Source organism: Chinchilla lanigera, unplaced genomic scaffold (genome assembly GCF_000276665.1).
Source record: "Chinchilla lanigera isolate Chin_1 unplaced genomic scaffold, ChiLan1.0 scaffold00025, whole genome shotgun sequence".
NCBI classification, from domain to species: domain Eukaryota; kingdom Metazoa; phylum Chordata; class Mammalia; order Rodentia; family Chinchillidae; genus Chinchilla; species Chinchilla lanigera.
This window is the reverse complement of record NW_004955426.1, coordinates 25,604,051-25,631,292: the sequence shown is the minus strand read 5'-3', so window position 1 is coordinate 25,631,292 and position 27,242 is coordinate 25,604,051. Positions and strand designations below refer to the sequence as shown.

At 36.5% G+C, this 27,242-nt stretch overlaps 1 protein-coding gene across 1 annotated transcript in view; it reads left to right on the top strand.

Moving 5' to 3' along the window:
• Positions 1 to 27,242, top strand: part of Plcxd3 (phosphatidylinositol-specific phospholipase C, X domain containing 3) — a 156,718-nt gene that overhangs the window by 88,647 nt on the left and 40,829 nt on the right. Inside the window, exon 2 of the mRNA XM_005386247.2 lies at positions 2,886 to 3,594. Coding sequence (XP_005386304.1) covers positions 2,886 to 3,594 — 709 coding nt within the window. The remainder of the gene's footprint in view (positions 1 to 2,885; positions 3,595 to 27,242) is intronic.

Genomic DNA, 27,242 nt, shown 5'->3' with positions numbered 1-27,242 from the left:
AAGTTCCATATATAAAAAAAAAAAAAAAAAAAAAAAAAAAAAAGAAGTCTGATGTAATGGTGTTAAACTGGGGAACACGGGAGACACAACAAAGTCTTTTTTGTTCAGAGTCTCTTTGGTGACTCTCTAAGACATTCCTCCCCAGGATATGGGATAGGACCCCTGTCACGTAAGAACCTTGAGATCTACTTTTGGGTGAGACAGGTCAGACGAGTCCTTTTTGTCCAGCCATCACACAGAAAGATGAAAAATAAATACATCAATGACTTTAAATATGCCATGTCTTGAAGAAGTGTGTTCTGAGCCCTGAAAACTGAATGTGGCATTAGCTACCTTAAGGATAATAGTGTCAGCACCTGTGTGAAATGTTGCAAAAGCCTAGTTTTCCTATTTTAAAATAAATACATAAATAAAAATGGACGTGTTAATATATTCCTTCTATGCCCAATTGGATTATTTTTACTGCACAATGCCCAATCTTAAACTCCTTAAAGAAACTTGGTGAAATATATATCTGTTGAAAGAATAAATAAATGCTGTCTGACACAAATATTCATTCTTTGTGTCTACACCCAGTCTCCCTACCCAAATTATGAACCGCTGGAGGGCAAGATACAGTGTTTGACAAGGCTGAAGTGAGAAATGAAGGCAAACTCATCCACTGATGTACTCATTCCCTATGACTTGCGTGACTCCCAGAGTCTTTCGTCCTTTACTCCAAAGAGCGAGGCTTCTTTCCCATTTATTCTAGGTCTTTTCAAATTATTTGTATAAACCATTGATAATCAATCATCACACATTTTCTGCTTGCTATTCCAACACATCCTAAAAATTGGTTGCCAAACTGTACTGTAACTATTTACCTTTGTGTATTACATAGTAAGCCATAATTCATGAGGATGGGAACAAATCTTGTCTTCTGCATATTATAGTAATGAATGAATGGATGATGAATGAATTAAAGAATCAGAAAAATTGCTTACCATGAAGTGGACCACTATACCTGAAGCAAACATTTGCAGAAGAGAATAGTAGTAGATCTAGTTTTCCATACAGAGGAGCTAAATTAATTTCAATTAATGGGGACTTTTAATTAGAGTGATGTAATTATCTCAAGCCACTATACCCATTTACACAGGGAATCGAAATAAATATTCATTTACTCATAAAGTCTAAATTACACTAGTACCTACTGTTTCAAATATATTTTAATGCCTATGTGTCACTTCATATCAGATACAATCAAGTCATTTAATAACTCATTAAATATAATTTACCAGACAGAAGAATTTTGTATTTTTGCATGAAATTATCACAAATATAGTCATCTTACGCTAAATTTCTGTAGCAATTCCTATAAATCAGGAATTTGCCAAGTATTGTGTTTATGATCTCACCAGGGTGCGAAGTGTTGACCAAAATTGCAATCTTTTTTAAGCCTAAGGCTTGCTATTTGCTAGTTGTTGAAACATTCTTCCTCGATTATAGAACTGAAGCCTTTAGCTGCTAGGGCTGCTCCCTGCTGACCGTGTTGGGAAGTAAAATTTTCTTTTCCCATCTTGAGTCTAGTGATTAAGGGTCAGTAAATTAACTAGGAATAGACATATTATCAAGGGAAAAAACAAGATTTATTTATGCATTCATGTCAGAATTTGAAGTGTATCTGGCCCTTCCAAGGGATCCTTTAAAGGATCCAGAATATATTCATTAAATTTGAGCCATGCAGGAAGTCATGCCCAAGAATTAAATAAAGATTTGAAAAGCAAAACTCAACCTTGAAATAATTTTTCTTTATTGGGTTCCAATTATATTTTAAGTGGCATACTGCACTTATAAGTAAATCATACACATGTTCATTGCAACGTTTATGGAGCATTGAGACTTACCACTGCCAAAAATAAATACATAGTCCTTGTTCTTCTGAGTAAGAAATTCTTCTAAATTCAGAAGCCACATCTAGGAACTTTTGCTATTGAAAGAAATATCTGTCAATAAAGTAGTTATTAGTTTAATTTTTAAATGCTGTAAGTTATGTGAAATTGCAAGAAAAATATTTTGTTTTTTCAATATGTAAAAAGTGCTTGGTCTCTTCTAAGTTCACAATTGCTCACACATAAGGTCGAGCATGAAGTAAAATATATCAGCATTGTGATCTCTTGTCTTATACTTCCTTTCCAAAGTGTACAAGGTGCATTTTTGTAAAAATAAACAAGTTATAATTGTATCACATATTACGGTCAGAGAGAAATAAAATTTCAAAGAGTATAAGCAACCAAGTTCCAGTATTATTTCTAGAAATTTTGCTTCTCATTGCATATTTCTTTCATACTGTATTTTTATAATGAACATTTGTTAATTTTTAAATGAGAAAAATGGAGATATGTAACTTCATTTTTAAGAAAAGTGTAGGAAGCAACAATTCATATAGATTACCTGCCTGAATTTAAATTATTCATTAAGGCAATCCATAGAGGATCAAAATCAACTAAAAATGAATAGAAAAGGTGAGAATACAGACAAAGGATCTGAAAACTAACGAGTTCTTCTACCTATTTCTTTATCAATGATCACGTGTGCCATGTGTACAAAATCCAAACTTAGAAAGTGCATTGAATTCTTGGTTCACTGGAGGAAATCATTATTTGAATTTTTAAATATTGATGTAAAGAAAATGTTATTATTTTACAAACAATTTGGTTGACTGAAGGGCTCTCTGTCCTTTACTAGGTGACAAAAAGGATACGTGAAGATGGTAGAATTAACTACTACAGCCCAGTATTTCTTTTAGCTTATCTGAAGGAAATTGTGGGCATTGCAAGAGGGGAAGAAGTTGCACAGGATGAAAGACTTGGCAGTAACCACTCTATGCCTTGTTATTTTCCTAGGGTCCCATGATTCCTTCAGCTTCTACATTGATGAAGCCTCTCCAGTAGGTCCCGAACAGCCAGAAACTGTCCAGAATTTTGTTTCTGTATTTGGAACTGTAGCCAAGAAGCTGATGCGGAAATGGTTGGCCACTCAGACAATGAACTTTACTGGTCAGCTAGGAGCTGGAATCCGTTATTTTGATCTTCGAATTTCTACCAAGCCCAGAGACCCTGACAATGAACTCTACTTTGCTCATGGTTTGTTCAGTGCCAAAGTCAATGAAGGTCTTGAGGAGATCAATGCATTCCTCACGGATCACCATAAGGAGGTGGTATTCTTGGACTTCAATCATTTTTACGGCATGCAGAAATATCACCATGAAAAACTTGTCCAAATGCTGAAGGATATCTATGGAAACAAAATGTGCCCAGCAATTTTTGCCCAGGAAGTTAGTTTAAAGTACCTGTGGGAGAAGGACTACCAAGTGCTAGTCTTCTACCACAGTCCAGTGGCTCTGGAAGTGCCCTTTCTCTGGCCTGGGCAGATGATGCCAGCACCCTGGGCCAACACCACGGACCCTGAAAAGCTGATCCAGTTTCTTCAGGCATCCATCACTGAAAGAAGAAAGAAGGGCTCATTTTTTATATCTCAGGTGGTGCTGACCCCCAAAGCTAGCACTGTGGTCAAAGGTGTGGCAAGTGGCCTCAGAGAAACAATCACAGAAAGGTAAGTGCCTTAAAATATCAGGTCATACAGTTTATCTCAAATCCATGCAGTTAGTAAGTATAGAGTTAAAATTTATATTTTTGTGTATTAGCTCCTTGGGCTGTCATAATAAAGTACCACAAACTGAATGTCTTAAAATAATAGATATATATTATCTCACAGTTACGGAGACTGGAAGTCAGGTAACAGCGGAGTTGGCGCCTGAAGATTCCGAAGTAGAACTATGCTTCTCACTTAGATTCTGGTGATAGCTGGTGATTCATATTGGACGATGCTTGGCGTATACCTGTATCACTCCTTATCTTTTTTCTTCTTTACATGGCCTTTTTCCTGTGTGTCTTTGCCTTCTCCTTTTTCCTTTTTATAAGGACGCCAATCATACTGGCTTACAGTCCTCTCTAATGACCTCATCCTAGACTTGATCGCATCTGTAGAGACCCTATCTCCAGGTAGTATCACACTCACAGGTATGGAAATCGGACTTCAACATAGTTTTGTGGAACACAGATCAAGCCTAGAACTTCTGTATTTTTATTCTAGGTCTGATTCTTTCCTTACAGCACATATATGCAGTGCTTAAAGATTAAAAAACCATTCTCAATCGTATGAAGAGTAGTTTTTACATGCCTAATGCCATTTATTATGCATAACAATCTTGGAAAGTAGATATGTCTTACAGATTTACAAATGAGTTCAGAAAAGTGCAATGTTCTGCCTAAGGCCCTTAACATGAAAATGGAATCCAAGGAAAACACTAAGTGGGCTCCATTCTCTAGGCGTAACCTGTGCCTGTAGCTTACTGGAATGTATTGCCCTCCAGAAAATGGGCATTCCATTGGTCAAACCTTGCCAATCATGGAGAGAAGAATTTCCCAGCAAGGTATAATTTGAGCAGTTACAAAGATCTCCATAGCTCTTTCCTACAAATGTGACACAACATGGAGAATCATGCATAGTATTTATTCTATTGAATTAAAATATTTTAAAGAGAAAAATGATAAAATAACAACAAAGATAAAAATAAAATAACACAAACACAATAAAAATGATAGAGAATTTCAAAACAAGATAATAGTGAATTAACAATGGCTATTATATTACATATTGTTATCTTCAACAAAGTTACTTGGATTACCAGATGTTAAGAATATTAAATAATATGAACAGTATGTGAAGAGAGGACATGAACTTTTATCAAATATTTTATTTTTACCTTTTATTGATAACTTGAATTATAGTAAGAAGCATGGATGTTTTGCAAGAGTTAGGCCTTTGTAAGAAAAGTCAAGTAGAGGAGAAAATATTTATCAGTGAAAATAGTACGGGTGGCCTCAGACCACGATGCACAAGGTGAGGAATGACAAGAAATGAAACTTGCAGCAGGATATAAGAGTATGTGTGCAAAAAATCTTTTATCCAGGCTACAGAGAACTTCATCCTGTGAGTAATGGGAGCTAAATAATGGTGTTTAGCCGTTGAGTGACTTGACCAGGTCTACAGTTTCGATTATAATTGACGCACCTTGGAAGATAGGTGGAGTAGAGAAAGTAAGTGGTCAGGAGATGCTTAGAATGGCTCCAGCAAGCTAATGCAAGCTAGCCTGCTGAAGTGAGGAAACTGAGAAAGTGGTAATGGGCAAATTTAGGATGGTTTAGTGATGAGTTAGCTTTGAGGTATGAATAAGGGCAGAAGGTAAGGATAGATTTCTTACTGAGAAGTGGAATGAAAGAGGCATTCACAGAAGCAGGAAACAAAGACAGGGATTGGGGAGGAAATGTGGGCTATGCAGTCAGGGCCATGCTGAATTTAAAGTTGGTTACCCATCAAAGAAGATGTGGCTAATTTATTACTAGGACTATAAACCAGCTCATTAAGGTTATCAGCCTTTGGAAGTAGTGAGTGTAACAAGACATTGCAGTGTGAGGATTCTTTGCAAAGTCTCAGCTTCTTTTGTTTTGCAGGTTTGAGCTGGAATCCCTTTGTTCCTTGAGATTTGTATAAAGTCTTCAACGCTTCATTGTATGCATTGTACAAGTACAAGGTCCTCTCTGTAGTTTGTGCCAATGTTGAGATTTCCAATATTATCATTTAAGCCCCATATTGCCAGATTGCATCATTCTGGGGTCAGTTGTCCCATGTGATTTTTCCTTTTTCTATTTTGAGACATGGAACTTGCTTCCGACTAATTCTTACAGACTTTGCATAAGATCTGAGGTAGAAAGTTTTCTAATCACTGTAGTACACATAATTCAAAAAATTAATTGGACTTCTAAAATATCTTCCTGGATATTATGTACACTGCCTTGTACCTCTGCCTTCCATCATTTGATTAAATCTTCTGTTCCTCCTATTCTTTTATTTCATCATCTTTGGGACAAATTTCCCCACACTCAGACTACTGTGGGGACCCCCCAGTCTCCTCTAGGTTCTTGTGTATGGTTGTTCACTGTTTCTGGCCTTCCTCAGCTTGAAGCCAGCTCGTCAAATCCAAGCATTCATTAACTGAGGTCTCTAATTTAATAGCCTCACTTTCTACAAACACTAATTATTCTGGTAAATAATAATTTACCCCCTCCCTCTCGAAATTAGAAAATGAGGAAATCATGTACACGTAAGAATCTGTTATTTTTAACTGTACGCTGTAGAGCCTGCACATTTTGAGGAATCCCTTAGGGGGCCCACAAGAGGTGTGATAGAAGAAGGAGACAGATAAGGGATGAACCATCTCCAACTTCCTCCATTCTTTCTGTGCTGGGAAGCAAGGAATCTCATTTTTAATTTTTCAGTATTGAGCATGACACATGCTTTCCTATGGCTTCTCCCAGTCTCACCTTTTCATTGTGTAGTTCTTTTGTTTTGAAAACACTTACCCATATGACAAGCCTGCTTTTCATTTTGACTACAAACTATTCCCTGCTTCTCCCGAGGTAGGGACCCATCTTTGGAAGAACCAAGAATACATTCAAGGAATAACTGGCTTTCAATTTTCTCTTTTATGGCATTTTATGTGCTTGGGAATTTGCAAGTTGTAGTTAAATGCTTTGTGGTTATTCGTGCTCTCGCATACTAAAGTAGGACTTATGAGGGAAAAATCAAAGTTAGAAAAATGCTTAAGATTATATTTTGTGCAACTCTTCTAAGAATCTACCTGAATGTTAGCCTATAAAAGGTGCACTAACAAGTAATTTAGTGGAAATTTTAAATTTAACTCACACAGTTTTTTCTGGTCATCCCCTTACCCCGAGATAACACTTATTAAGAGCGTGTGGAATTAATCTTGAAGAAATTTCCTCAGCCTCCTGTTCTAATTCAGAACTTTTCACTTGACTGGTTTATATGTGTGAAATAATAGAGCTTTATCATTGAAAAGAAAAAAAGAAATGAGGGGGAAGAGAGAGAATTTAAAAAATAGAAATGAAGATCTACAGATAGGATCACCTTTTCCTCTCTAGGGTTATGCAAGCTATTTTCCAATGATGTCCACATATATCTGCACCTTGCCATTATGTTTATGCTATATGTGTTCTTCCGTGGAGTTTAGTCTCAAAAGAACTGGAAAGACTTTGTTTTCAACCATTTCAAAGCTCTGCCTCAAGGATGGCATTAATGTGAAACTCTTTTTATTTTTGTTTTTTATTTATTTATTTATTTATTTATTTACACACATTCCAGCTTTCCAGAAAAGGTCTGGAAAAGGTCTCGTTAGACCTTGGGCCTGCCTTGCAGAAGCAAGTTACTTACCTCTGAACAAGCGGAGAAGGGGCACTTGACTCCCTAGCATTTAGTTTACTAAGTGAATAAATCTAAAAATGAGGATGATTCTGCCACTGTGCTCCAGGCTTTTGGGCCAAAACATTCATTCAGAAATTCTCATGGTGAGAACACAAGATATAATGAGCTCTCTTGTGCCACCTAAGAAAAAAGCACTAGGGTGATTTTAAGATTTCTCTGGGTCTTAAGTATTCTCATCTGCAAAATTTGGAGTTTGAGCTAGAATCCACATCTGACTAGCTTGTTTCTCTATAATTTTAAAAATCACTTCTAATATTTGGGTTAACAAAAAATTCTGCACATATGTATTTAGAAAATAGTGTTTGAAATTGTGGGTGGTTTTCAGGAAACTAAATCCAGCTTGGATTTAGGTGCCATAGTTTTCAATCTGGCCATTCATTCCAAATACTGCAGATGTGTTTTCTGTATTTTAGCAATGCCAGAAGACACAGATTTTTATTTCTTAAAGATCTATTTTTAATGTATTTTTCAAACACCAGCTTTTACACCTCACTCCCACAGAATTCACACATTCTTTAAAAGAAGGTGTGCCATTTGAGTCAAGTCTTTCCTTAATTTGGGGAGAGTTATTAAGTTATATGTTTGTTACTTTTTTTAGTTCATGAAAAGCAAGCATGTCACTTGTCAGAATTTTTAGGAAGCAATATACCTTTGCAAGTAAACTAATGTTACTTAACTTAGATAATGTTTATATAGGTAAACAATTTGGATTATGATAATAATAGTAATATGTAATTATTGCTAGCTATTTTTAAGTGCTCTTCATTATGTATTTTGCTTTTTTCTTTTTAAATTTCTTTTATTTTAGAAATAAAAGAAGGAAAACATTAACAGACAACCATTTACAAAATAGCAAAAGAATAACACAAATATTTTACTGTTTTCTATGTATCATTTGATTTAATATTCATGTGATTTCCCAAGCATAGGTATTATTGCCATTTCATCTTAAAAGGGAGCCTTAGAAATGTTATGCAACCTGCCTAACACAATTAAGAAAAGATAGATTCATGATTTAAATCAATATTACTCTATTTGCTTATTTATCCAAAAAACCAACATGTTTGGATATATTGTCCATGCTAGACACTGTACTTCCAAGAATGTGGCCTCGGATATGGAGTGCTAGAACCACCACCCCATATTATCTCCACGCTATTTGCAAGACTCCAAAGAGGTGGCTGTAACTTTGTTTTCTTTTTCAGAGATTTAAAAAGAAGTTATTAGTGCATGTTATCAGTACATAATGATCACATTTATATTGGGGAGTTGGTGCATGTATATAAGACATCTTAATTCTTTTCTCATCCTCTACCTTCCCCCTCCCATCCCTCACTGCTCCTTCCAACTTTTAGTCCCCTTCCGTTACTTCATCTTATTTAAATGGCAATATCTTGACCAAACTGGCAGTATGTTCAATGCAGAACTTATCTATTGAATGGCTTCTATGCATGGGTCTCTGCAGTACGTGTTGTGAGGCATATTATAATTGATAAAATGCCATTGTTTGTATCAAATATCAAGTAGGCTTGAAAAGATGAGAACATGCACAACACAGATACAACTGGGAGAAAAATGAGAGAATTATAGGGATATGAAAGGTAAAAGAGAGATCAAAGAATGTGGTGAGTTTTAGGAGAGTGGTACCGGAAAAGATTTTGGTTGTCTTTGAACAAAGAATGGAATTGCGATAAGCAGATTAGGCCAAGTGGTTTCCCCTACTGAAGAAGTAGCAGGAGCAAAGCAGAGATGTAGAAAATGTTGAAGTCAGGGTTGGCTGTAGCAGAGTGATGTCAGCACAACATGAGATGAGTCCGAGCAAAGTGAAAGGGAAGATTATGAAACTCCCCTGGTTAGAAGGAATAGAGGCAAAGCTTGAGTAGCAAGCCATAGGTTTTGTGCTGGGCCTACCTTTCCTGGACTCTCTTTCTATGTCACTAATCCAATGGACTTTTTCCCCCCAGATAGTAGGGTTGCAACCACCTTACAACCCCCTGCTCTCCTACATACTCTTCTTTTTGGAAGTTTTCCACTGAAATGCCGGACATTTTAGAAGCTTTAGGGAGGCAAGAAAAGCCTCACCACAAGGCTGGGTTTCCCAACAGCTCTATGTGAACTATAGAGTGAGATGAGACCCCCACTGACCTCTATGAAGAGCATCTCTTTGGCTCACCTCTCCCGCTCCTAGCCAAGACTCCAGATAGATTAGCAAACAAACAGACCAGCTGTTATCAGATTTTCTATGCAGTAGAAGGGAAAAGCTATATATGCCTAAAGAGAGGAATATCAAGAATATTCTGAAAAGCTAGTATCTGAATAGTTACTGTTCACAAGAAGCTTCCATTATAAGATTCATATGAAACATGTTGATAGATGTTATTCCCAATTTTCAGTTTAAGAAACTGAAGTTCAGAAGGGGTAAATAGTTTCATCAGGTGGTACTGTAAGCCAGTAATTGGTTCAGTTCAGAATCTAAGTCTTTGAACCACAGGAAGAGGGTTTGGTTTATAAGCTGAAAGGAATCTCCAGAAAGCAGTTCTTTTCTCAGTCCAGGCCCAGGCAACCTGGAACATGCTCTTGGAAACTTTGTTAAAATGCAAATTCTTGGATGCCACCCCCATAGATTCTGATTCAATACTCTGTGACTCAAGTTCTTCATTTTTAACAGGCTCAGGGAACCTCACTTTGAGGATTGCTCATATCCCTAGACAAGCAGCACATCAATCCAGGTTTGCTAAGTTTGGAGAGCCTCCACATCAAGTTTTATAGGTGCCCTAATCCTCGGGCTCAGTGAGGTTTTCCTTGCATTGCAGCTATGACTCCATTTTCCTTAGGATATGCTTGGTTTTCACTCAAGTAGAGCTGTCTATCAGTAATTTCAAAACAACATCCCCCGGCTATTGGCATTCTCTTTCATGCTATTTAACTTAATCCTAGGGTTATTTGGGTTGATAATCATAGCCAAGCAGCTTTGAAGGAATTCTGTGTTCCACTGAGCTTAATATACATATATATATATATTACCATGGAACACATCAAGTTTATCAAGTTCCAGACTCAGTGTCTTCTACAAAAGCCAATTGACATTATAGTACTTTGCATCCCATTTGCCTCTCTGAGCTGATTTCAAGAATTTACTCGGGGGAGGAGAAGGGGAGGAAGAGGTGGTGGAAAAGAGCAGGAGAAGAAGAGGAAGGGAGAAGGAGAGGAAGGGAGAAGGAGAGAGAAAGAGAAGGAGAGGGAGAAGGGAAGGGAGACCAAGGAGGAGCAGGAAGGGTAGGATTCTGTAACAACCTTGACTGTGAGACTGTATGAGGGTGCTTTTAGCCTGATTCTCACTAGAGTAGGACAAGAGGAGGGGTGATCTGTAAGTCCATTTTAACAACTTTCACCCAAGAATTTTTGAAATAAAAGTGCACTTGAAAGCTTTTTCTTCTATCTTTCTGATGTTGTGCTAACAAATGTAGGCAGGTAACTTTCATTACCTATGTCAAGAGAGTCAAAGACTAGAGGGGATTCTAATCTAAGATGCATAAACTATGATGAAGTCAGGCCTATTCAAGGTGTTGATTGTGTGTCTGTGGGAGACAAAGACAGAGAAAGAAAAAGAGAGAGATTTTTCTAAAAATTCATTGCCTAACCATTCATTCACTTCGGTAAACTTCTCTGGATTTTTACAGAGAATTGCTGGGACAATTGAGTTCAGTATATAAGAGAAACTAGTCTGTGTATAGCTAGAATATACAGCTACACTAAGAGGTGGGCAGAAAGAATGTAGGGAGAATAAAAGTGTCAAGTGTCCAAGATGCAGAGATACTGGGTAAGCAGAGAGTTAAACAACTAAGGGCATAGATTTACTAGGAATTTCCAATGGACCATAAAATGAATTATCTTAAGGTAAGCAAAGAAGAGTTTCTGATTCAAGAAGTCAAATGGACCAGATCTAGATATCTCAAGGTCATATTCTACTGCCATGAAGAGGACGCCTTTAGGCCAGTTCCTTCCTTCTGATTCTAGAAGAAGGGCTCCTGTTTGTGTTTTTGTTTTTGTTCTTGTTTGTTTGGTTGCTTTACTTAAACTGTGGAGCAAGAGAATTAAACAGCTGTATGATTATCTATAGCCAATGATGCCCCAGGTACAAAGTGTAGTTGGGCATGCTGGGTTTATTACTTGTTACAGCCAAGACAGAACACAAGTCACAGGGAACCGTGAGACATCTCAATAGGAAGACCCCTAAAAGGATTTACAGAAGTAGAGTTCAGGCTGATATAGGGAAAGATTTAAGGAAGTAGTGATTCTCTCTAAATGCAATGCTGTCATAAAGCAAGGACAGGCCTATAAATGGATATCTTGATAAGTTTAACATACAGGATAGAATAAGATTAAATGAATTGGTTAAGTTACAGTCACTCATTTTGGTCAAGATAGCTAGATGTTTGGTCATTTGTGGATGGCACAGGATCCTGTTTTGGGGGGCTTAAAAAAAGTAGATGTAGCTTTTTAAACCATACTCATCATGATCTCAGACTGATCTTGTCTGAGGCTGATATTCTGAGAGATTGTTTATGCCCAACAGAAGAATATCATGGCCTAGTTTTGAGAGTCAAGCCAGGTTCCGGTTGTTAAGGGCTGCTGTTTCTGCTGCTTCTTTTGTTTGGTTTTAAAGCTTTTAGTATGAATTAGGCTTTCCATATGCTTTATATTTGCTGTTTTTTTTTTTTTTTTTTTTTTTTCCCTCATGGAAACAGTTGAAGCTATGTCTATTCAAAAGCCCAGGTCATTGTGATAATGAGGGAAATGAAGGAATAATATCATAGTTACCTACTGAAAATTGCAAGTCTTCAAACTGAACCACAATGACAATCAATTCCACTTTAGTTCTCAGTGATTTTAAGTTCCTTCCTACAACCACTGAAATTGATTAAAAGTATAAAATCTCCAAGGTGGTGGGGACTGAAAGGTTGTGAATAGAGAAAAATGAGAGAACACAGTTCTTTGTCAAAGAAGTCATGCATTCTTTTTTCTTTTTTTGGTGCTGGGAATCGGACTCAGGACCTTGCACCTGCCAGGCAGGCGCTGTGCCACTGAACTATATCCCCAGCCCAGGAGTTGCTCATTCTTTAAGATATATAAATATTACAACTTCCTTCCCAGGGTTTTCACGAGTGACTCAGGGCACAAAGAAGCAGAAATGGCATAGCAGAACAGCCTATTTTCAAAGAATCGTTTAGTTACCCTTTTTGTCAGGGTAGGCATGGTTTCTTGGGTTTGTTTGAGTGAATGCCACTGATGGTTTGTGATCCAGATGTTTGTATTGAGTGTTGGGACGTGGTAGACAGAGCTTCGGGTGCCTGAGCTTTAGATCACCAAAGGCTATTCTGAAAAGTAGAAATGCTTAGTTGAGTGAGGTGATAAAAGCCAAATCTTTTCTGTCAAGAGATAAAAGTAGTAGGCATTATTTGAGTGGACCTAATATAATTAAACTTTAACTTGAATTTTTAACGACTTACTAACAACACTCTAAACAAGGACATTTTCACTTATAACTTGTCAATTTGGCTGCTGAAATGTTTTCTTCCGTGATAATTGCAGTGTAACAACAGCAATAAAAAGCTGGAAATATGAAATTTTCACAGAATAACATGGGAAAATTTTAGAAGAAATTACTGTAAGTGTCACCTACAGATACTAAAATTTGGTTGGCCTCGTTCATAAGAGCACAAATATGGATCTTGGTCACGTATCTGGAATTGTAGCATATTGCTAATTAACTTATTTTCAAGTACTAAAAGTAGATAAACAAGAATAGCTAGAGATTTGCTCTCCGTAATTGATTTTTTTGTTTTGTTTTATAAAAATCACAAGAATATTGTGAATTTTCGTTTTAAAATACTCCTTTTTCCTGCCTCCCCATCACTTACTTACTTTGGCCTCTGTTGTTAATGGAAAGAAAAGCTCACAAGTTGTGTCAGAGGTTGTGACTTCCTATCTAAAAAGAGTAGTATGTGGCAGTGAGACTGTAACCTGTGATTTCACAGTGCATGATAAAAGCACAGGCTGCCCTTTGGAAGTATCTGGTCATAAGAAAACAGCAAATTCACTGTATGACTGTTAGTTGTCCAAATACTGAACACAGAAGCTGTTACCTATATTATTTAGCTCTGGCTCCAAAATGAGATAGGTCAGGTTAAAAATGAGCCAGTCTGAATAACTGGGATGAGGGAAAAGAAGAAAGAAAGAAGGAAGGGAAAAATTATGTATATATATATGATAGCTCAGATAATTGTACTACTAATTTCTATTGGTTTATTGAAAGAAACAGTTACTGCTCAGTTGTTTGGTCAGTCTTACATGCCTATGCCTGGTTATCTGAGTAACCAACTTGAAGATAACAATGCAACAGCCATTGTTAATTTCCTATCACTTTGTTTGAATTTCTGTATCATTTTTATTGTTTTTGCATTGTTTTGCTTATGTCTTTGTATTTTTTAATTTGTTTCTGTTCTTTTCTCTTTAAAATGAAAAATTTTAAAAAATGAACCAATCAAGAAAATAAGTGTCACAATAATGTTATCAAAAGCTATTTATGAATGTAGACATTTCCGTTTTGGTAGTTCATTTTTGGAAAGCATAATTAAGATTGACTGTTTTTCCAAAATACTTTGTAATAAGTAGCTTGTAAGGAACTGATTGTAGAGAAACTTGGTGGAGTGCACAGTTCACTCTTAGCAAACACCGTGTGGGAATTTAAAGGAAATAAGAAGGATCAGTGTTTAAGTAGCCTGGAAACTTGATTTTATTCCTGTTTCACATTTACTTTTACTGGATAGTTGTTTAAGGGTCATGTAATGGGACTGACTCTGCTGCCATTCACAAACAAGGCAAGGAACCCCAGGCATTTCTCTCTGGCCTTATTTGACAGAAGGAGAAGGTTACACCCTTGCATGCGCACATAGCTCCCTGCTGCTGCAGTCTTAAACTTCAGCCCTTCCCATGCATTCAAGGCCAAAAAAGCCCAGAGACAGGATGGGGCCAAGGACCTGTGTGTCTGATAAAGATGGGCATAGTGGTTTATATCTAGATGTTCCCCCCAAAGCCTCGTTAGGTGGGTATTAGGGAGGTGACTGGATTATAGGGTTAGTCCACTGATGATTTCATAGCTAAATGTGATGCTGGGAGGTGAAGTCTTCTGGGAGGAAGTGGGTCACGGGTGACGTGGTCTGGAAGGGTTTATGTCCTTCCCTCCTTCCTTGACTGCTGTCTGCTTCCTGACTGCCATCCCATACACAAGCCTCCTCTGCCAGGTGCTTCTGTCGTGCTTCCCTGCCTTGGAGCCAGCCAGCTATGGACTGAACCCTCTATAAATTGTGAGCCAGAATAAAACCTTGGTGTCCATTTTTGCATTTCAGTGAAAAAAGAAGTAACTAAGACAACAGAGAAGCTCCTTAATGCTATAAACCAAGAGCAGTGACATTTTGATGTCTATGCCATACTCAATGGTATACCATTTACTACTCTGGCTAACCTGGGTAGTCTGTTTTAGACTGAAAAATGTATACATGTGTTTACATGTGCACGCTTGTGTGTGTGTTGAAAAAACTGAAAAGCGTGAGAGTGAAGTAATGGAAGTAAGTAGCACGGCATAATCTTCTCTCAACACCTGTAAAATGACTTGTCCTTCTTCCTGTTCCCAAAGAAAAGAATTACATGTGAAGTGTCTCATCTCTTAGTTGAGGATAAAGATGGTCTCGAAAATGTTTACATACTCAAAATGGTAATTTCTTACCTAAATTCAAGATTTCCCTAGTACTTGCATTTATATTCTTTTAGCTTACTCTGGACCTCATGTTGTCTTTCAGTACTTTTCTTGAGGGATTTTTTTTTTGTAATGTGAAAGTTCTGAAGTTTTTTGCTTGGTTCCAACACTGTGTGGTTATCTTTGTGATATATAGGAGCTTTTGTGTGTGACTTCTGTTAAAAAACCAGAACTTATTTATGGTTGAGCAAAGGGAAGAAAGTAATATAGTTACTGAGATCACATTTATGCTTGGTTTTAAAGAATACTACTTTTTCTCAATTTGGGCTGGCTAAAGGAGTTTTTCTCAGGGCTCAAAGCCTATTCATGTTATCCAAGGACAGAAACAAGAGTCTATTCATTTATTTTTTTGAGTTAGCCAGTCTTTCAACTAATAAGAACGTACTAAAAATGTGGTGTGAACTTAGAGTAGGAACAGAAGAAGCATGATGTAGTACCTCATAAAATTTTGCCTCAGGATCCATGTACATAGGTTATAGGAAGATATCTTTGAACTTTGAGCTTTACAAAAGAGGCACACTTAGTGAATGGTACAAGACATAGTTTGCAGCTGGGTACTAACATTTGGACTTGTAGACCACAGAAGTGACTTTTCCAATATTTCAGGACAATAATATGCTAACCTTTCCTGCCATCTTTCTTTCTTCAAAACATAATTTTGTCCCCAAGTTTTCCAAGCACATCTATTGTTTCCATTCAAATGTAACCTACTCACTGACCATGGAAAATAGTAAAAAGAATCTTTTCTATGGTAGAAAATTGTGCTTGGTTCTGGGAACATTTCCAGACAATAAGCCTCAGACTAGGCTAACAAACACATGTAGAAAACCCAGTAACAGGCAGACAACACTGTGTGCTTATTGGTGTTAATCATGCTGTGAAAGGAAGGGGAAAACAAAATCACTGTACAAAAGGATTCTTTCAAAATTCAGTAAGTTTTCTGAGAAAATTTGACAACTGTCTGCTACATATTTTAAAAATTCAAGATGGAAAAATATGCTTTTAGGCTTGACATTCTCCTGCAGTTTCCATGCTAAGATACATTCATTACCACAAGTACATATCCAGGAAAGTGCATTCCTCCTCCTACTGAATTAGGTTGATGATGAGGGAGCCATTGGCAGGATTTACAGTTCAGAAGCAACTTTTGACACGTGTGGTTGGCTTTTATACTAGTTTTTCTGCTCTTCTTTGTCAGTTTTGCAGTGAGAAGGGACAATTTGATAGCAACTCGGCAAAATGATAGTTCAGGAAGCTCCAGTTGTTCTGGCCCCAGCTGTCTCTGAGATCTAATAATACAGGGTAGGAAAAGCACCTCTCTCTAAAGAGCACACATATTTTAAGTTGCTTCAATTTTCCTGCCAATTAGATTTTTAAGATGTCAAGTGCATCTCCAGGCAACAACTTTGTAACAATTTAGTATCCTTGGGTAAAGGAGCCTAAGGCAATGGGAGATTTTTAAGTGGCAAAATGACATTGAAAAAATGGTACTATTTCATTATCAAAGAGAAGTGCATGCGCACATTTTTGCTTCTGGAAACATAAGGACACATATTAATATTATCATTGATTGTAGTAAAAGATACTGAAGATATTGGAATTCAAAATCCTGAGCCTAGCACAGTTTTGAGCTTCAGCAGTATTGAAATTTTGGGCAAGGTCATTCTTTGTTATGGGTAGCTGCCTTGAATGTCGCAGAATGCTTAACAGCATTCTTGGCATCTATTCAGTAGATTCTAGTAGTATCTTCCCTCTAATAACAATAAAAAATGTCCTCAGACATTGCCAAATGCTACCCACTCTGGCCTAGAGCTGTCACTGTACAAAAGATCTTGTGACAGTCATTTCTCCTAGACCTTAATTTCTTTACACGATTAACCATATGAGACTACCTGCCCAGGGGTTAGAAAAATTACTTATATGGTTTATTTTCTGTTTAACAACTATGACAAAACTTATACATTTTAGTGTCTGCTGAAACCTTTGTATTAGTCATCTTGGGAATTTACTCATCTATCCAAATGATGCTGAAAAAAAACTTAAGAATAATTTTGGGGAGGCACACAAATCTCTCTGCTTTCAAGGTGAGCTGGTTTTAGAAACAACCTGAGCTCATTCAGAGACAACTTCAGTATGTAACGTGCATAAGCTAAACTGATGCTGGAGTCAAAATCCAAGTGGAAAATTAATAAGATTGATTTTCCTTGTATGTTGATGAAAGGCCTTGAAGTCAATTTGCATAGAAGATTCAGAAGGAGATTCTGAGTCACCTTGTCATTGAAGGGATGTGTGAGCAAGCATCTCTGTGGGTCACAGTTCTAAATGGTGGCTCACTTTCAAGTTTCTATGATTTTGGCAAGTTGCTTATTAAAACATTCTACTACATTGAAGTAATACCTCCTCGAATAAAATACAAGAGAAACTATTCTTGGTTCTTGAAAAAATGTCTTTCTTTGGATATATTTATTATTATTATTATATTATTATTATTATCATCATTATCATTATTTGCATTATATGAACCAAATAGATACTTATAGAGTTTTTACTAAATTCATAGAAGTGTCTGTACTTCAAAATGACCAAGATATATTCTCTATTCTCAAGGGGTTACACCCTAGTGGAAAACAGTTGCGAAGTTTATTTCACCATGGTGTTGTAGGTGCTAAAGTAAGTCAGAATCAAGGGTTCACTTGGATTTTCAACCCAACACTGCTGTACATAAACTGTGTAAGCTGGAAGAAATCATTTATTTAATCTACCTTCATTTTCACCCATATGTGAAAGGTATCAATAAGCCTTTGCCTTGTCTTCTAGAATTAATAATTGAATTCAACAGTAACAATAGTAATTTCTTTGAACAGATACATTACTATATTTTGTGTTGGAAATCTTCCCATATAGGATGTAAATACTAACTATTAGTTTCATCTGACTCATTACCAAAAGAGAAAAAGATACCCAATAAGAGGTTTATGAACAGCAACTATTGACAGATCTAATAATGATCTTTAATAGTTCATTATTAAAGAATGATCCCAAACCAAAAGAATCACCCTTCCTTCCTTTTTCCTGAACTATGCAGGGTTATGGTGATCAGCATATAGCCTTGGTTGATTAGGAGTTGCAGTATCCCAGGTAGCAGGCAGTGGAAAGTGAAATAAAATATCTACACTCAAAACTTAACTCATAAATCTTTTGCAATTTAAATATCACATGATTATACAAAATATGACCAACATCCATAAAATGAGTTTAAACTTTTTATAATTTTCAGGATGTTAGTTTCCTTTTTTTATTTCATGAAAAAATAAAACAAAATTTCATAACAAAATAATAGAGTAACAATAGTTAATATGCTGCATGCCATTATCTTCAAAGTAGTTACTCAGAGTCCAAGACATAGACGAAAAAGATTCTTACAAAACAAGAAACAAACAGATAATAACACAAAACTTCCTTTTCAATGAACTAAGGTAAGCTAGTAGTATATATGAAACAAATTAGCGTGTATAATATCTATGGAAATATTTTTGAAACAATGCAATATGTGATTTGAGGAAGTATTTCAATTTCTTGTTACTTCTAATTTATCTCTTCTATTTGGCATATATATATATATATTCTCATATAAAGAAACCATGAAACCATACAATATTTGAGCTTATCTAAATTGTTTCACTTAAATTTATGTTCTCAAGTTACATCCATTTACCTTCAAATGTCTCATTTATATTTCTTTGTGGCACCATAGTACTCCATTTGAGAACAGTATATATTCCCATCAACAGATGAATGGATACAATGTCAGTTTCTTACTTCAGTATTCTTCCTTGTAAGATGAAAATGTTAAAATTGTAATAGACACATTACAATAGACACATGTATATGCTCATTCTAGCCACCATAATAATTGAATGAGGCAAATATTTTCATTTCCATTTTATATATGGAAAAATGAAGCTCAGCTCCCCAAACCTCACATAGCATTTATACCAATGCTGGTATTCAAAGATATGTCTGTCTGAGTTCAGTCTTTGCTTCTGTTTTTACCCCTCAACATCAACTTTTTGAAATTGTATGATTCTTCTCACAAGTACAGCAAAGCAGTAATGTGAAAGTTTCACATATTTGCTACCAACCCCAAAATGAAAGAGAAGAAGTAATTTAATTCTACTTCCAAATTCAGGGATTTTAAAATGACGTACAATTTAAAATTCCTGAGGGTGGGTAGAGGTGGAAATGGCTTCTGTTGATTGTCAATGATTCTTATCCAGAATATTTCTAAATTCCCAGAGCTTCAAGTATATAGAAAACAACAACTCCATTTTCAAACACTCTCCTTTGGTCAGTGTACTAACTGAAATGCTAACATAGAAAACACACATGATCTTTTACTTGGTGGTCTGCCCAGAGAGAAGCCAACTCCATCTCCAGTTTTATTTTCATCTGCAAGAGCCCTGATGATCCAAGAATTCCTATACTATAATAAAATAATGATACTGTGACTTTGTGATATTAACACAATAATGTAAGTACAATGTTCATTTTAACTGTATTACTCATTGTAGAGACTTGTTTAAATTGAGGTAAATTGTAGAGCTGTAGTTTAACTGACTGCCCTGAGATGCGACTTCTGGAAGAGAAGGCTATGTACCCATTTCCTCATTCCATTACTTGATCTCTTCCTGGGAATGAATAAGGCAGATTTTTTCTTGTTCATTCTATGAGACTCCTTGTTTATGGCTTCAGTAAGACTTAAGTAGCACAGAGCACTCACTCTTCATGTGGAGCTGATCTCAACCTGATAATGCAGCTTTGTATGATTTTAGGGAAGTCTCTTAAACTTGCTCAGCCTGCATCCTTGCCCTCAAAATATTCTTGTCTCAAGGCTATTGTGAAGCATAAAATAATAGTCTTGCAAGTACGTATCTCTGTGCCTGGCACATAGTGAGTGCTCAATAAATATTGGCTTTTATTGTTATAATTAACAATATTTTTTTACATTTCTGTTAGAGCATTGAATAGTACTCCGGTAAATTAAAAGAGTAAATAATTGTCTTTGAAAATCTAATTTCCTAGGAAGTGATTTCATTATTGGGAATAATTAAGTTTATTTTAAATAGAGCCCTATCATACTCTAGCTTATTATGATAATTTGTCATTTTTAATACATGTGAGCACACAGAACAATTCTGTACACTAATTATCAGATGTTCTGTGCTTATTGAGACATATCTTGCATGTTATTTTTCTGTAACACTAATATTATACATTTATGATATGTTTATCATTATTTTCATTGGGCAATGATTATTTTTACAAGTAGACACAATGTTACAATTATACCATGTACCAGAATTAATTACACTCTACACACACTCATGCTCCCTTTCTGAGGATTATATAGAGGGCCTGGATTGTACTGCTTTAAAATCAAGTCAGACTTCAGAGCCACTGATTTACCATACCATGAACTTCTTGAAGATAAGGAGCATCAATTTTTCAGTTTTACATCCTCTAAAATAAAACTGATAGTTGCTACATATTTTCTTAGTAGCTTCAAAGGTCCACTACTATGGAATATAATAAAATAGAAATTGAGTGCATTTTCCAAACAGATTCTGTGTCTTGCATGTTTAAAACATGAGAATTAGTATCTGGCAAATTCCTACTTAGCTGATGATACTTTAAATTATGACAATAACGACTTTCATTCACAACAATTTTTTTTCTAAAATTCAATCTCTCGTGTTTATCTGATGGTTATGTAACTTTATTCCAAGTATCAAGAGTTAGCCTCACCCCCCTCAAAAATAAAAAGCAAACAAACACCTATTTAAGTGCATCTCCTCCAGGTTGCTGTTGACAGGTTGGACAAACTGGATAATACTGATAAATCACTGTTCTGAAAAAGACATGTTGTTTTCATTAATCACATTTTTTTTTGTTTAAATACATCAACCAATCCAGCAGATTCTGTCATAAGTGAGCAAATGTCCATTTAGGATTAGGTCAAGCGTGTCTGTATACACATGGTTGTTATAGTAAAACTAAAAATGGCACATTAAGTTGCTTCTAGGATCTCTGTCACCCTTGGCGACGGTTTGGTGCGACTGAATTAACTGTGCAACCAACTCCAGGAGGTACTAGTGGGCCCCAGGGATGTGTAAGTCCTTTACACCCCGGGCAGCCCTTCCTGTTTGCCATGTAAGTTGTGATACCAACATGCAGCCCTCCAGATGGCATGGATGGGTGCTTTCTTAGTTGGCTCCATGAGCAGAGATGGGAAGGAGAAACGTTTCGGTCGAAGTTCCTAACGTGTAATCAATAAACATTACTAGCAGAAGGGTTTGTTCAGATGTGTTACTCTGTAAACTGGATTAAAATGAGAAGCTATTCTCATTTTTACAAACAGGGATCCATATACTTTGAGAATTGTTGACACTACCAATAATCAAACTACAAATTACATTTGTGGTAATTTGAGAAGTAAAAGAAGTCACCCAAAAGTTAGTTAATAATAAGAGCATGTGATGATTGATGGTGAGCTATGGTTTGTTTCTACGTGTCTCCCAAAGCCTCATTTTGTCATAGGTGGGGCTTTTTGGAGGTGGCTGGATCAAGGGTGTGTGATGAAGTGTGTGATGCTGGGATCAAGGGTGTGTGATTACTAAATTAATCCACTGATGGGCTTGGCACGGTTCTCAGTGGGAGTAAGGGTGCCTGGCCCTGGGTGTGAGTGCTACCTGCTTTAACCCTGGGTAGCCTGGGTAAGACAAAAAGGACAGAAAGAAAGTCTCTGGTCACTGTCCCTTACTACTTGCTGCCTTCTGCCTGTCTGCTCTTCAGTGTCCCTCTGTTACACCAGCCTGCCTGGGAGCCAGCCAATTATGAGCTCTATAAATTTGGAGCTGCAATAAAACTTTCCTGCTTTAACTGTGAGTGTCAGGTATTTTGTCTCAGCAATAAGAAAACTAAGACAATGGCATCTTTGCTCTTCCATTTGCACATATGAAATGACTTGCCTAAGGTCATGCTGCTAACTTTACCTAGAAGCAAAATCTCCTGTAATCATACCCAGTTTTTTTTTTTTTTTTTTTTTGGCTTACTTAGCATTTTTTGTTTTTCTTCCAGTACCAGGAATCGAACTCACAACCTTGCACTTGCCAAGCAAGTGCTTTGCCACTGAGCTAAGTCCCCTAGCTTCCCAGTTTATTTTCCATGGACAGAAAACCACATCTTTCCAGGAGTGCCCACTATTATAATAAAATTTCTCAGGAACATCAATATATTCAGGTTTTTGTGGAGGAGAAGTAACTGGGTAGCAAAAATAATATGCACTTCACATAAGTTAAAATTGAAGGCAAGGGAAAACATTTTACACTCCCCCTAAAAAAGAAATTACCGGTAAATTATGTAATTCCTGATGTGTGGTGAATGAAAGCTATTGTCTTCTCTTACATCATCTTCATTGTTGAAAACTTAAGCTTGCCCAGCAATCTCCAGAGTTCACTTACAAAAGAACAAAAATCTTGAGGTAGATATAACCCACTCTTGTGACTAGGACAGTTTGGACAGGGTAGAAGGCATTTTAAGTGAATTACAGCAATGGAAAGATGTTCCTTTCTTTTAAGTGTACATAATCTATGTCAAAACAATTAAAGAAAATCCTTAGATATGATTTCCTATTTTTCCTAGCTAATATTGGGCCCCCCCCAGGAACGGCAGAGAAAGGGTATGGATGAAGTTTTGAACGGGTTTGATGCTGACAGTCAATGGCAGACAGCTTGAGTATGACTCTGCCATAAGAATAATAAACTTGAATCCTTTGTAGGAAAATGAAGGCACCTGAAGGTCATTACATAAAGTGAAATAAATCAGAGATACAAGTTTAAATATCACATAGCTTCTTTCATATAAAAACTGAAAGTGTAAGTAAATTGAAGAACAGACTAAAAAAGTAGGTAAAAGGAAACCAACAGATAAATCTTTGCAAAAAGGAAAGGTGACCATGAGATAGAGGGAGGAGGAGGGAAAGAAAGGGAAGGGTATGAAAAAAGAATTACGATATGTTACGTACATGTACCAACTACTCACAGTAAGTGTGATCACTGTGCACTGCAAACGTGTAATAATAAGCAAAACTTTCAAAAGTGTGGAGCTTCAGGTGAAACCAGAGCATGAAACTTGGATTGGATGTGGACTGTAATGCTATAATTTCAGACAAGTGCTTTTAACCTGGAAAGAATTATGCAAGCTGAAAAATGTTCTAGAATGCATCATCTCCATTCTGGTAATAAAAGTGCTGTTCCAGGTGTGCCATGGTACTTTATGACTGTGAATTAAAAAATACAATCCCAAATTATGGAAGAATTATTTGCATCGCATAATCAGTTTTCAGGACCTGTGATACACACAACTCCACAGGTATTTTCACTCTGGCATAGATGTGAGAGACCCCCTCTGCTCCACTCTTGGTATGCCTGGCTCTGGTGTCCAGCCAGGTTAGCAGAAGGAAGGAACTGTGATGTAGGCATGCTTGTCCTGGTGTGAACAGAGACCCAGCTGAAATATTACATGAGAGCTGTGTGTCTGTATTGTGAGGGGACTTATTTCTTCAGTCTCAGAAAACTGCAAATGTCTGGAGTTAATAGAGATCACAGTGCATTCAGGAAGCTGCACGTGGTTCTGAAACATAGCATTTGGGATTAGAGCAAAGGATTGATTTAGGGAAAGAAAAAATGTGTATATCATAAAAAGCATTCTTTTTATTTCACACTAAAAAGTGGGAGTTTTCCTACTCCCAGAGTAGGAACTAACTGAAGAATTTCACATAAGGAATTCATAAGGTCCAATTTGGATTTAGATAAGTTACTCAGAGGGAACACTGCTAAATTGCTCTTTAGCTTGTAATCCTTAGTTTTTATATTTTAAAAATTAAATTACTTGAGGACAGTGATCAATTAAGATCTCTGACATTTCTCAAATCCTATGATTCTAACTAGCACCAGGGTATAGATTGTTTTTCATTCATTTAGTGAATATGGTGGGTTGTTTGTTATTTAATGAATCAGCAGTGTTAATGATAGTACTCATGTGGATTGCAATCTAAGGTTCAAACAGCTGGTCCTCAGCTTAGTGCTTTTAGGAGGCAGGGGGACCTTTAAGAGGTGAGGCCTGAGGAATGAAGTTAGCTAACTGGGCCATTTCTTTGAAGTGGGGTTGTGATCCTGGCGCTCTTCTCTTTTTGCTTCCTAGCTGAGGTTTGCAGCTTTACTCTACTCTAATCCCCACTACCATGTTCTGCCTCAGTACAGTGCCAAACGCAATGGAGCCAACCGACCATGGACTTATACCTCCAGAGCTGCAAGTTAAAACGCATCTTCTTTCTTTATAAACTGATTATTTCATGTTTTGTTACAAATATCCAGCTACTAAAAATTTTAATAAGTGAATTTGGGTTTTGAGTGAAGGGGGCACAGTACAGATACCCACTGCCACCTTCTTTATATGTCCATATATATTTGAAATTATGAAATAAAGAACTGTGTATCCTTTGTCAGTTGAAAGGCTCAGCCTGCAAGGAACTCAATTATTTGATCTCTCTTGAGCTTCTGGATCTCTCATCTGGCCCTCTCCCATAGTATCTATTAAACATCTCAGACATTAACATCTTCCCTGTCTTCACTCTTCCTATGACTTGCAGGTATTATGTGTTGGACCTCAGTTCTTTTCTCCCAAATTGATCTGCAAAATTCTGCTCAGTTTAATTCTCAGATTAAAATCCTCTTTCTCTGAAATATTCCTGGGAACTCCCAAGTTCATGAGAACAGGAATAGTTCATTATTTAACTTTCAATCAATTGACAGTGTCTAGCAAATTCTGTGAGTAGCAGATGCTCTTTGAGAAATGAATAATCACTGCATCTTAAAACTTAGACATTTTTCTTAATCTGCTTACTTGTTTGGAATAGAGGTAGCAATTCATTGCACAAACCACATTTTTCTATTCTGAATTCTTCTCTATAGAGTCTGAAAGTTTTAAGACCCAGCTGTTTTTCATTTACCCAAGTATAAAGCAAATATATATCTGAACAATCCTTGACAGATGAAAAATTCTTTGTTTAGAGTATTTAAAATGAGACAATGATAGTCTAAAGTGAAATGTGATCATAGGGATTAGAAAAGGTAGACCAAGGAAAACTTTCTTGACTTTGTTTTTGGACATAATTACATTTGATTTTCCTAATTTATGTTATATACCCATTTTGCACCTATTTTATTCTTTTAAATATTATTTAAGAAAGAAGATGTTTGTATCTAGTTACCAAATTCTCCCATGTATTGAAAGATTCTTGCTAATGGTGTGAATCTAAGCTCTAAGAAAAAAGAATCTCATGCAAATTCATTTTATCTTCTAATGGTGGCATTAGGACCTAATATCCTAATATTATTTTCCCTCCTGTTACAGCTTCAGATGGAGTGAAAATAAAAAATAGGGAACAAATGCAACTGAAGAGATGATTGTGGGAACTCTAACAATCAGAGCTCTCCCAAGAACTCCTTTATAAGTCCTGGGACAGATTAGACAGAAATCAAATAAGCTTTATTCATTTTCAGTGAGTAAACAGAAAGGGGAGAGTAAGAGAGAAAAAGAATAGGCTAAGAAGTAGGAATGAAGAGGAGAGCTTAACTTCAATTTAGGGCATTTCAAGATCAGTTATTTCTAAGACTCGTACTGTAGAAATGACCTTAAGTGTCTCAAAGTAATAGCAGCTAACCAGCATTTTACAAAAACTGCATATGCTAAACGGCCAAATTTGCTCATTGTGTGGAATTTACTTGAAGACTGATATTTTGTGGAAACTTTTGACATGGGAGTTATAAGGGGGGTCTTCATCAACATCAACCACACAGGAAGCATCTGCAGACACATGTATCTCAACTGAGCAGGTGTGAAACACAGTGAAGAGTTGGATATAGATTTCTGCAACAAAATGCTGGATGCTAACAGGAAAAATCCTGAATGTTTATTGGGACATTTCAGAACTCAGCCTCAAGAGTCTGTGGAGTCAGAGAGCAAACAAGTAACCAGAGATTTAAAGGACAGCCAAGGGACTATTGCTCTGCAACTGTAGAACTATTTATAGACAGTCATATGTGTGATCATACTATAATAGCTGATGACTCACTTAGTGCTTTTTAGGGTCCTCAAAGCTTGTCAAGTGAGCAGAGAAAAGTTCTAATGTTATGAAATGTATGAATACCTTCAAAGCACAAAAAGCACTGCTTTAATCCTTTGCACCATTTCACTTGGGGAAAGTGCGGGATGCTCCTGACAACATTTAAACTCCATACCCTGAGTGAAATGGGATGGGCCATAGTTGCAATTTAAATAACGATCAATTTATCAGGTGTAATATGTTTTTAACACAATCTGTGGCAGTATAACATTCAAAGAACTCCATGCATTTTCCCAGCAAGATTATGTGACCATCTCACAATTTTTATTATTCCTCTGAGAGCAGTAGCTCTCCTTAGAGCCAATTGATGATCAAAATGAGATTTTTTTCATCCTGACTTAATATTCTGAGTACCTAATTAGCTCTTTGCACCTAAAGCCATGATTAGCATCCTAATAATCTTCACCCATCCTTTTAAAAAATGAATTTTGCTTTGGAAAAAAATAACAAACATGACAACAGTTTTCTGACAATTTGAAGAACTACTGAATAGAGATAGAGATCTTCACATTGTATATGCAGAAGTGGTGACATATAGATACCTGGAACCTTTCTAATACCTTTACACTAGCCGTAATTATTGATTGGATGATGTTGTCAATAAATCATAGGAAATGTAAGTAAATTATATAATGATCTAGGAATTTTGAATTAAATTCTTCAGACTCAGTTGTTGGATGATTAGAAAAGTGCTTGCACCATTGTTATGGTTTGTGTCTGGGTGTCCCCCCAAAGCCTCATGAGGTCATGGGGCAGGCTTTTAGAGTTTGATTATGGGTGTGAGAGCTACACTCA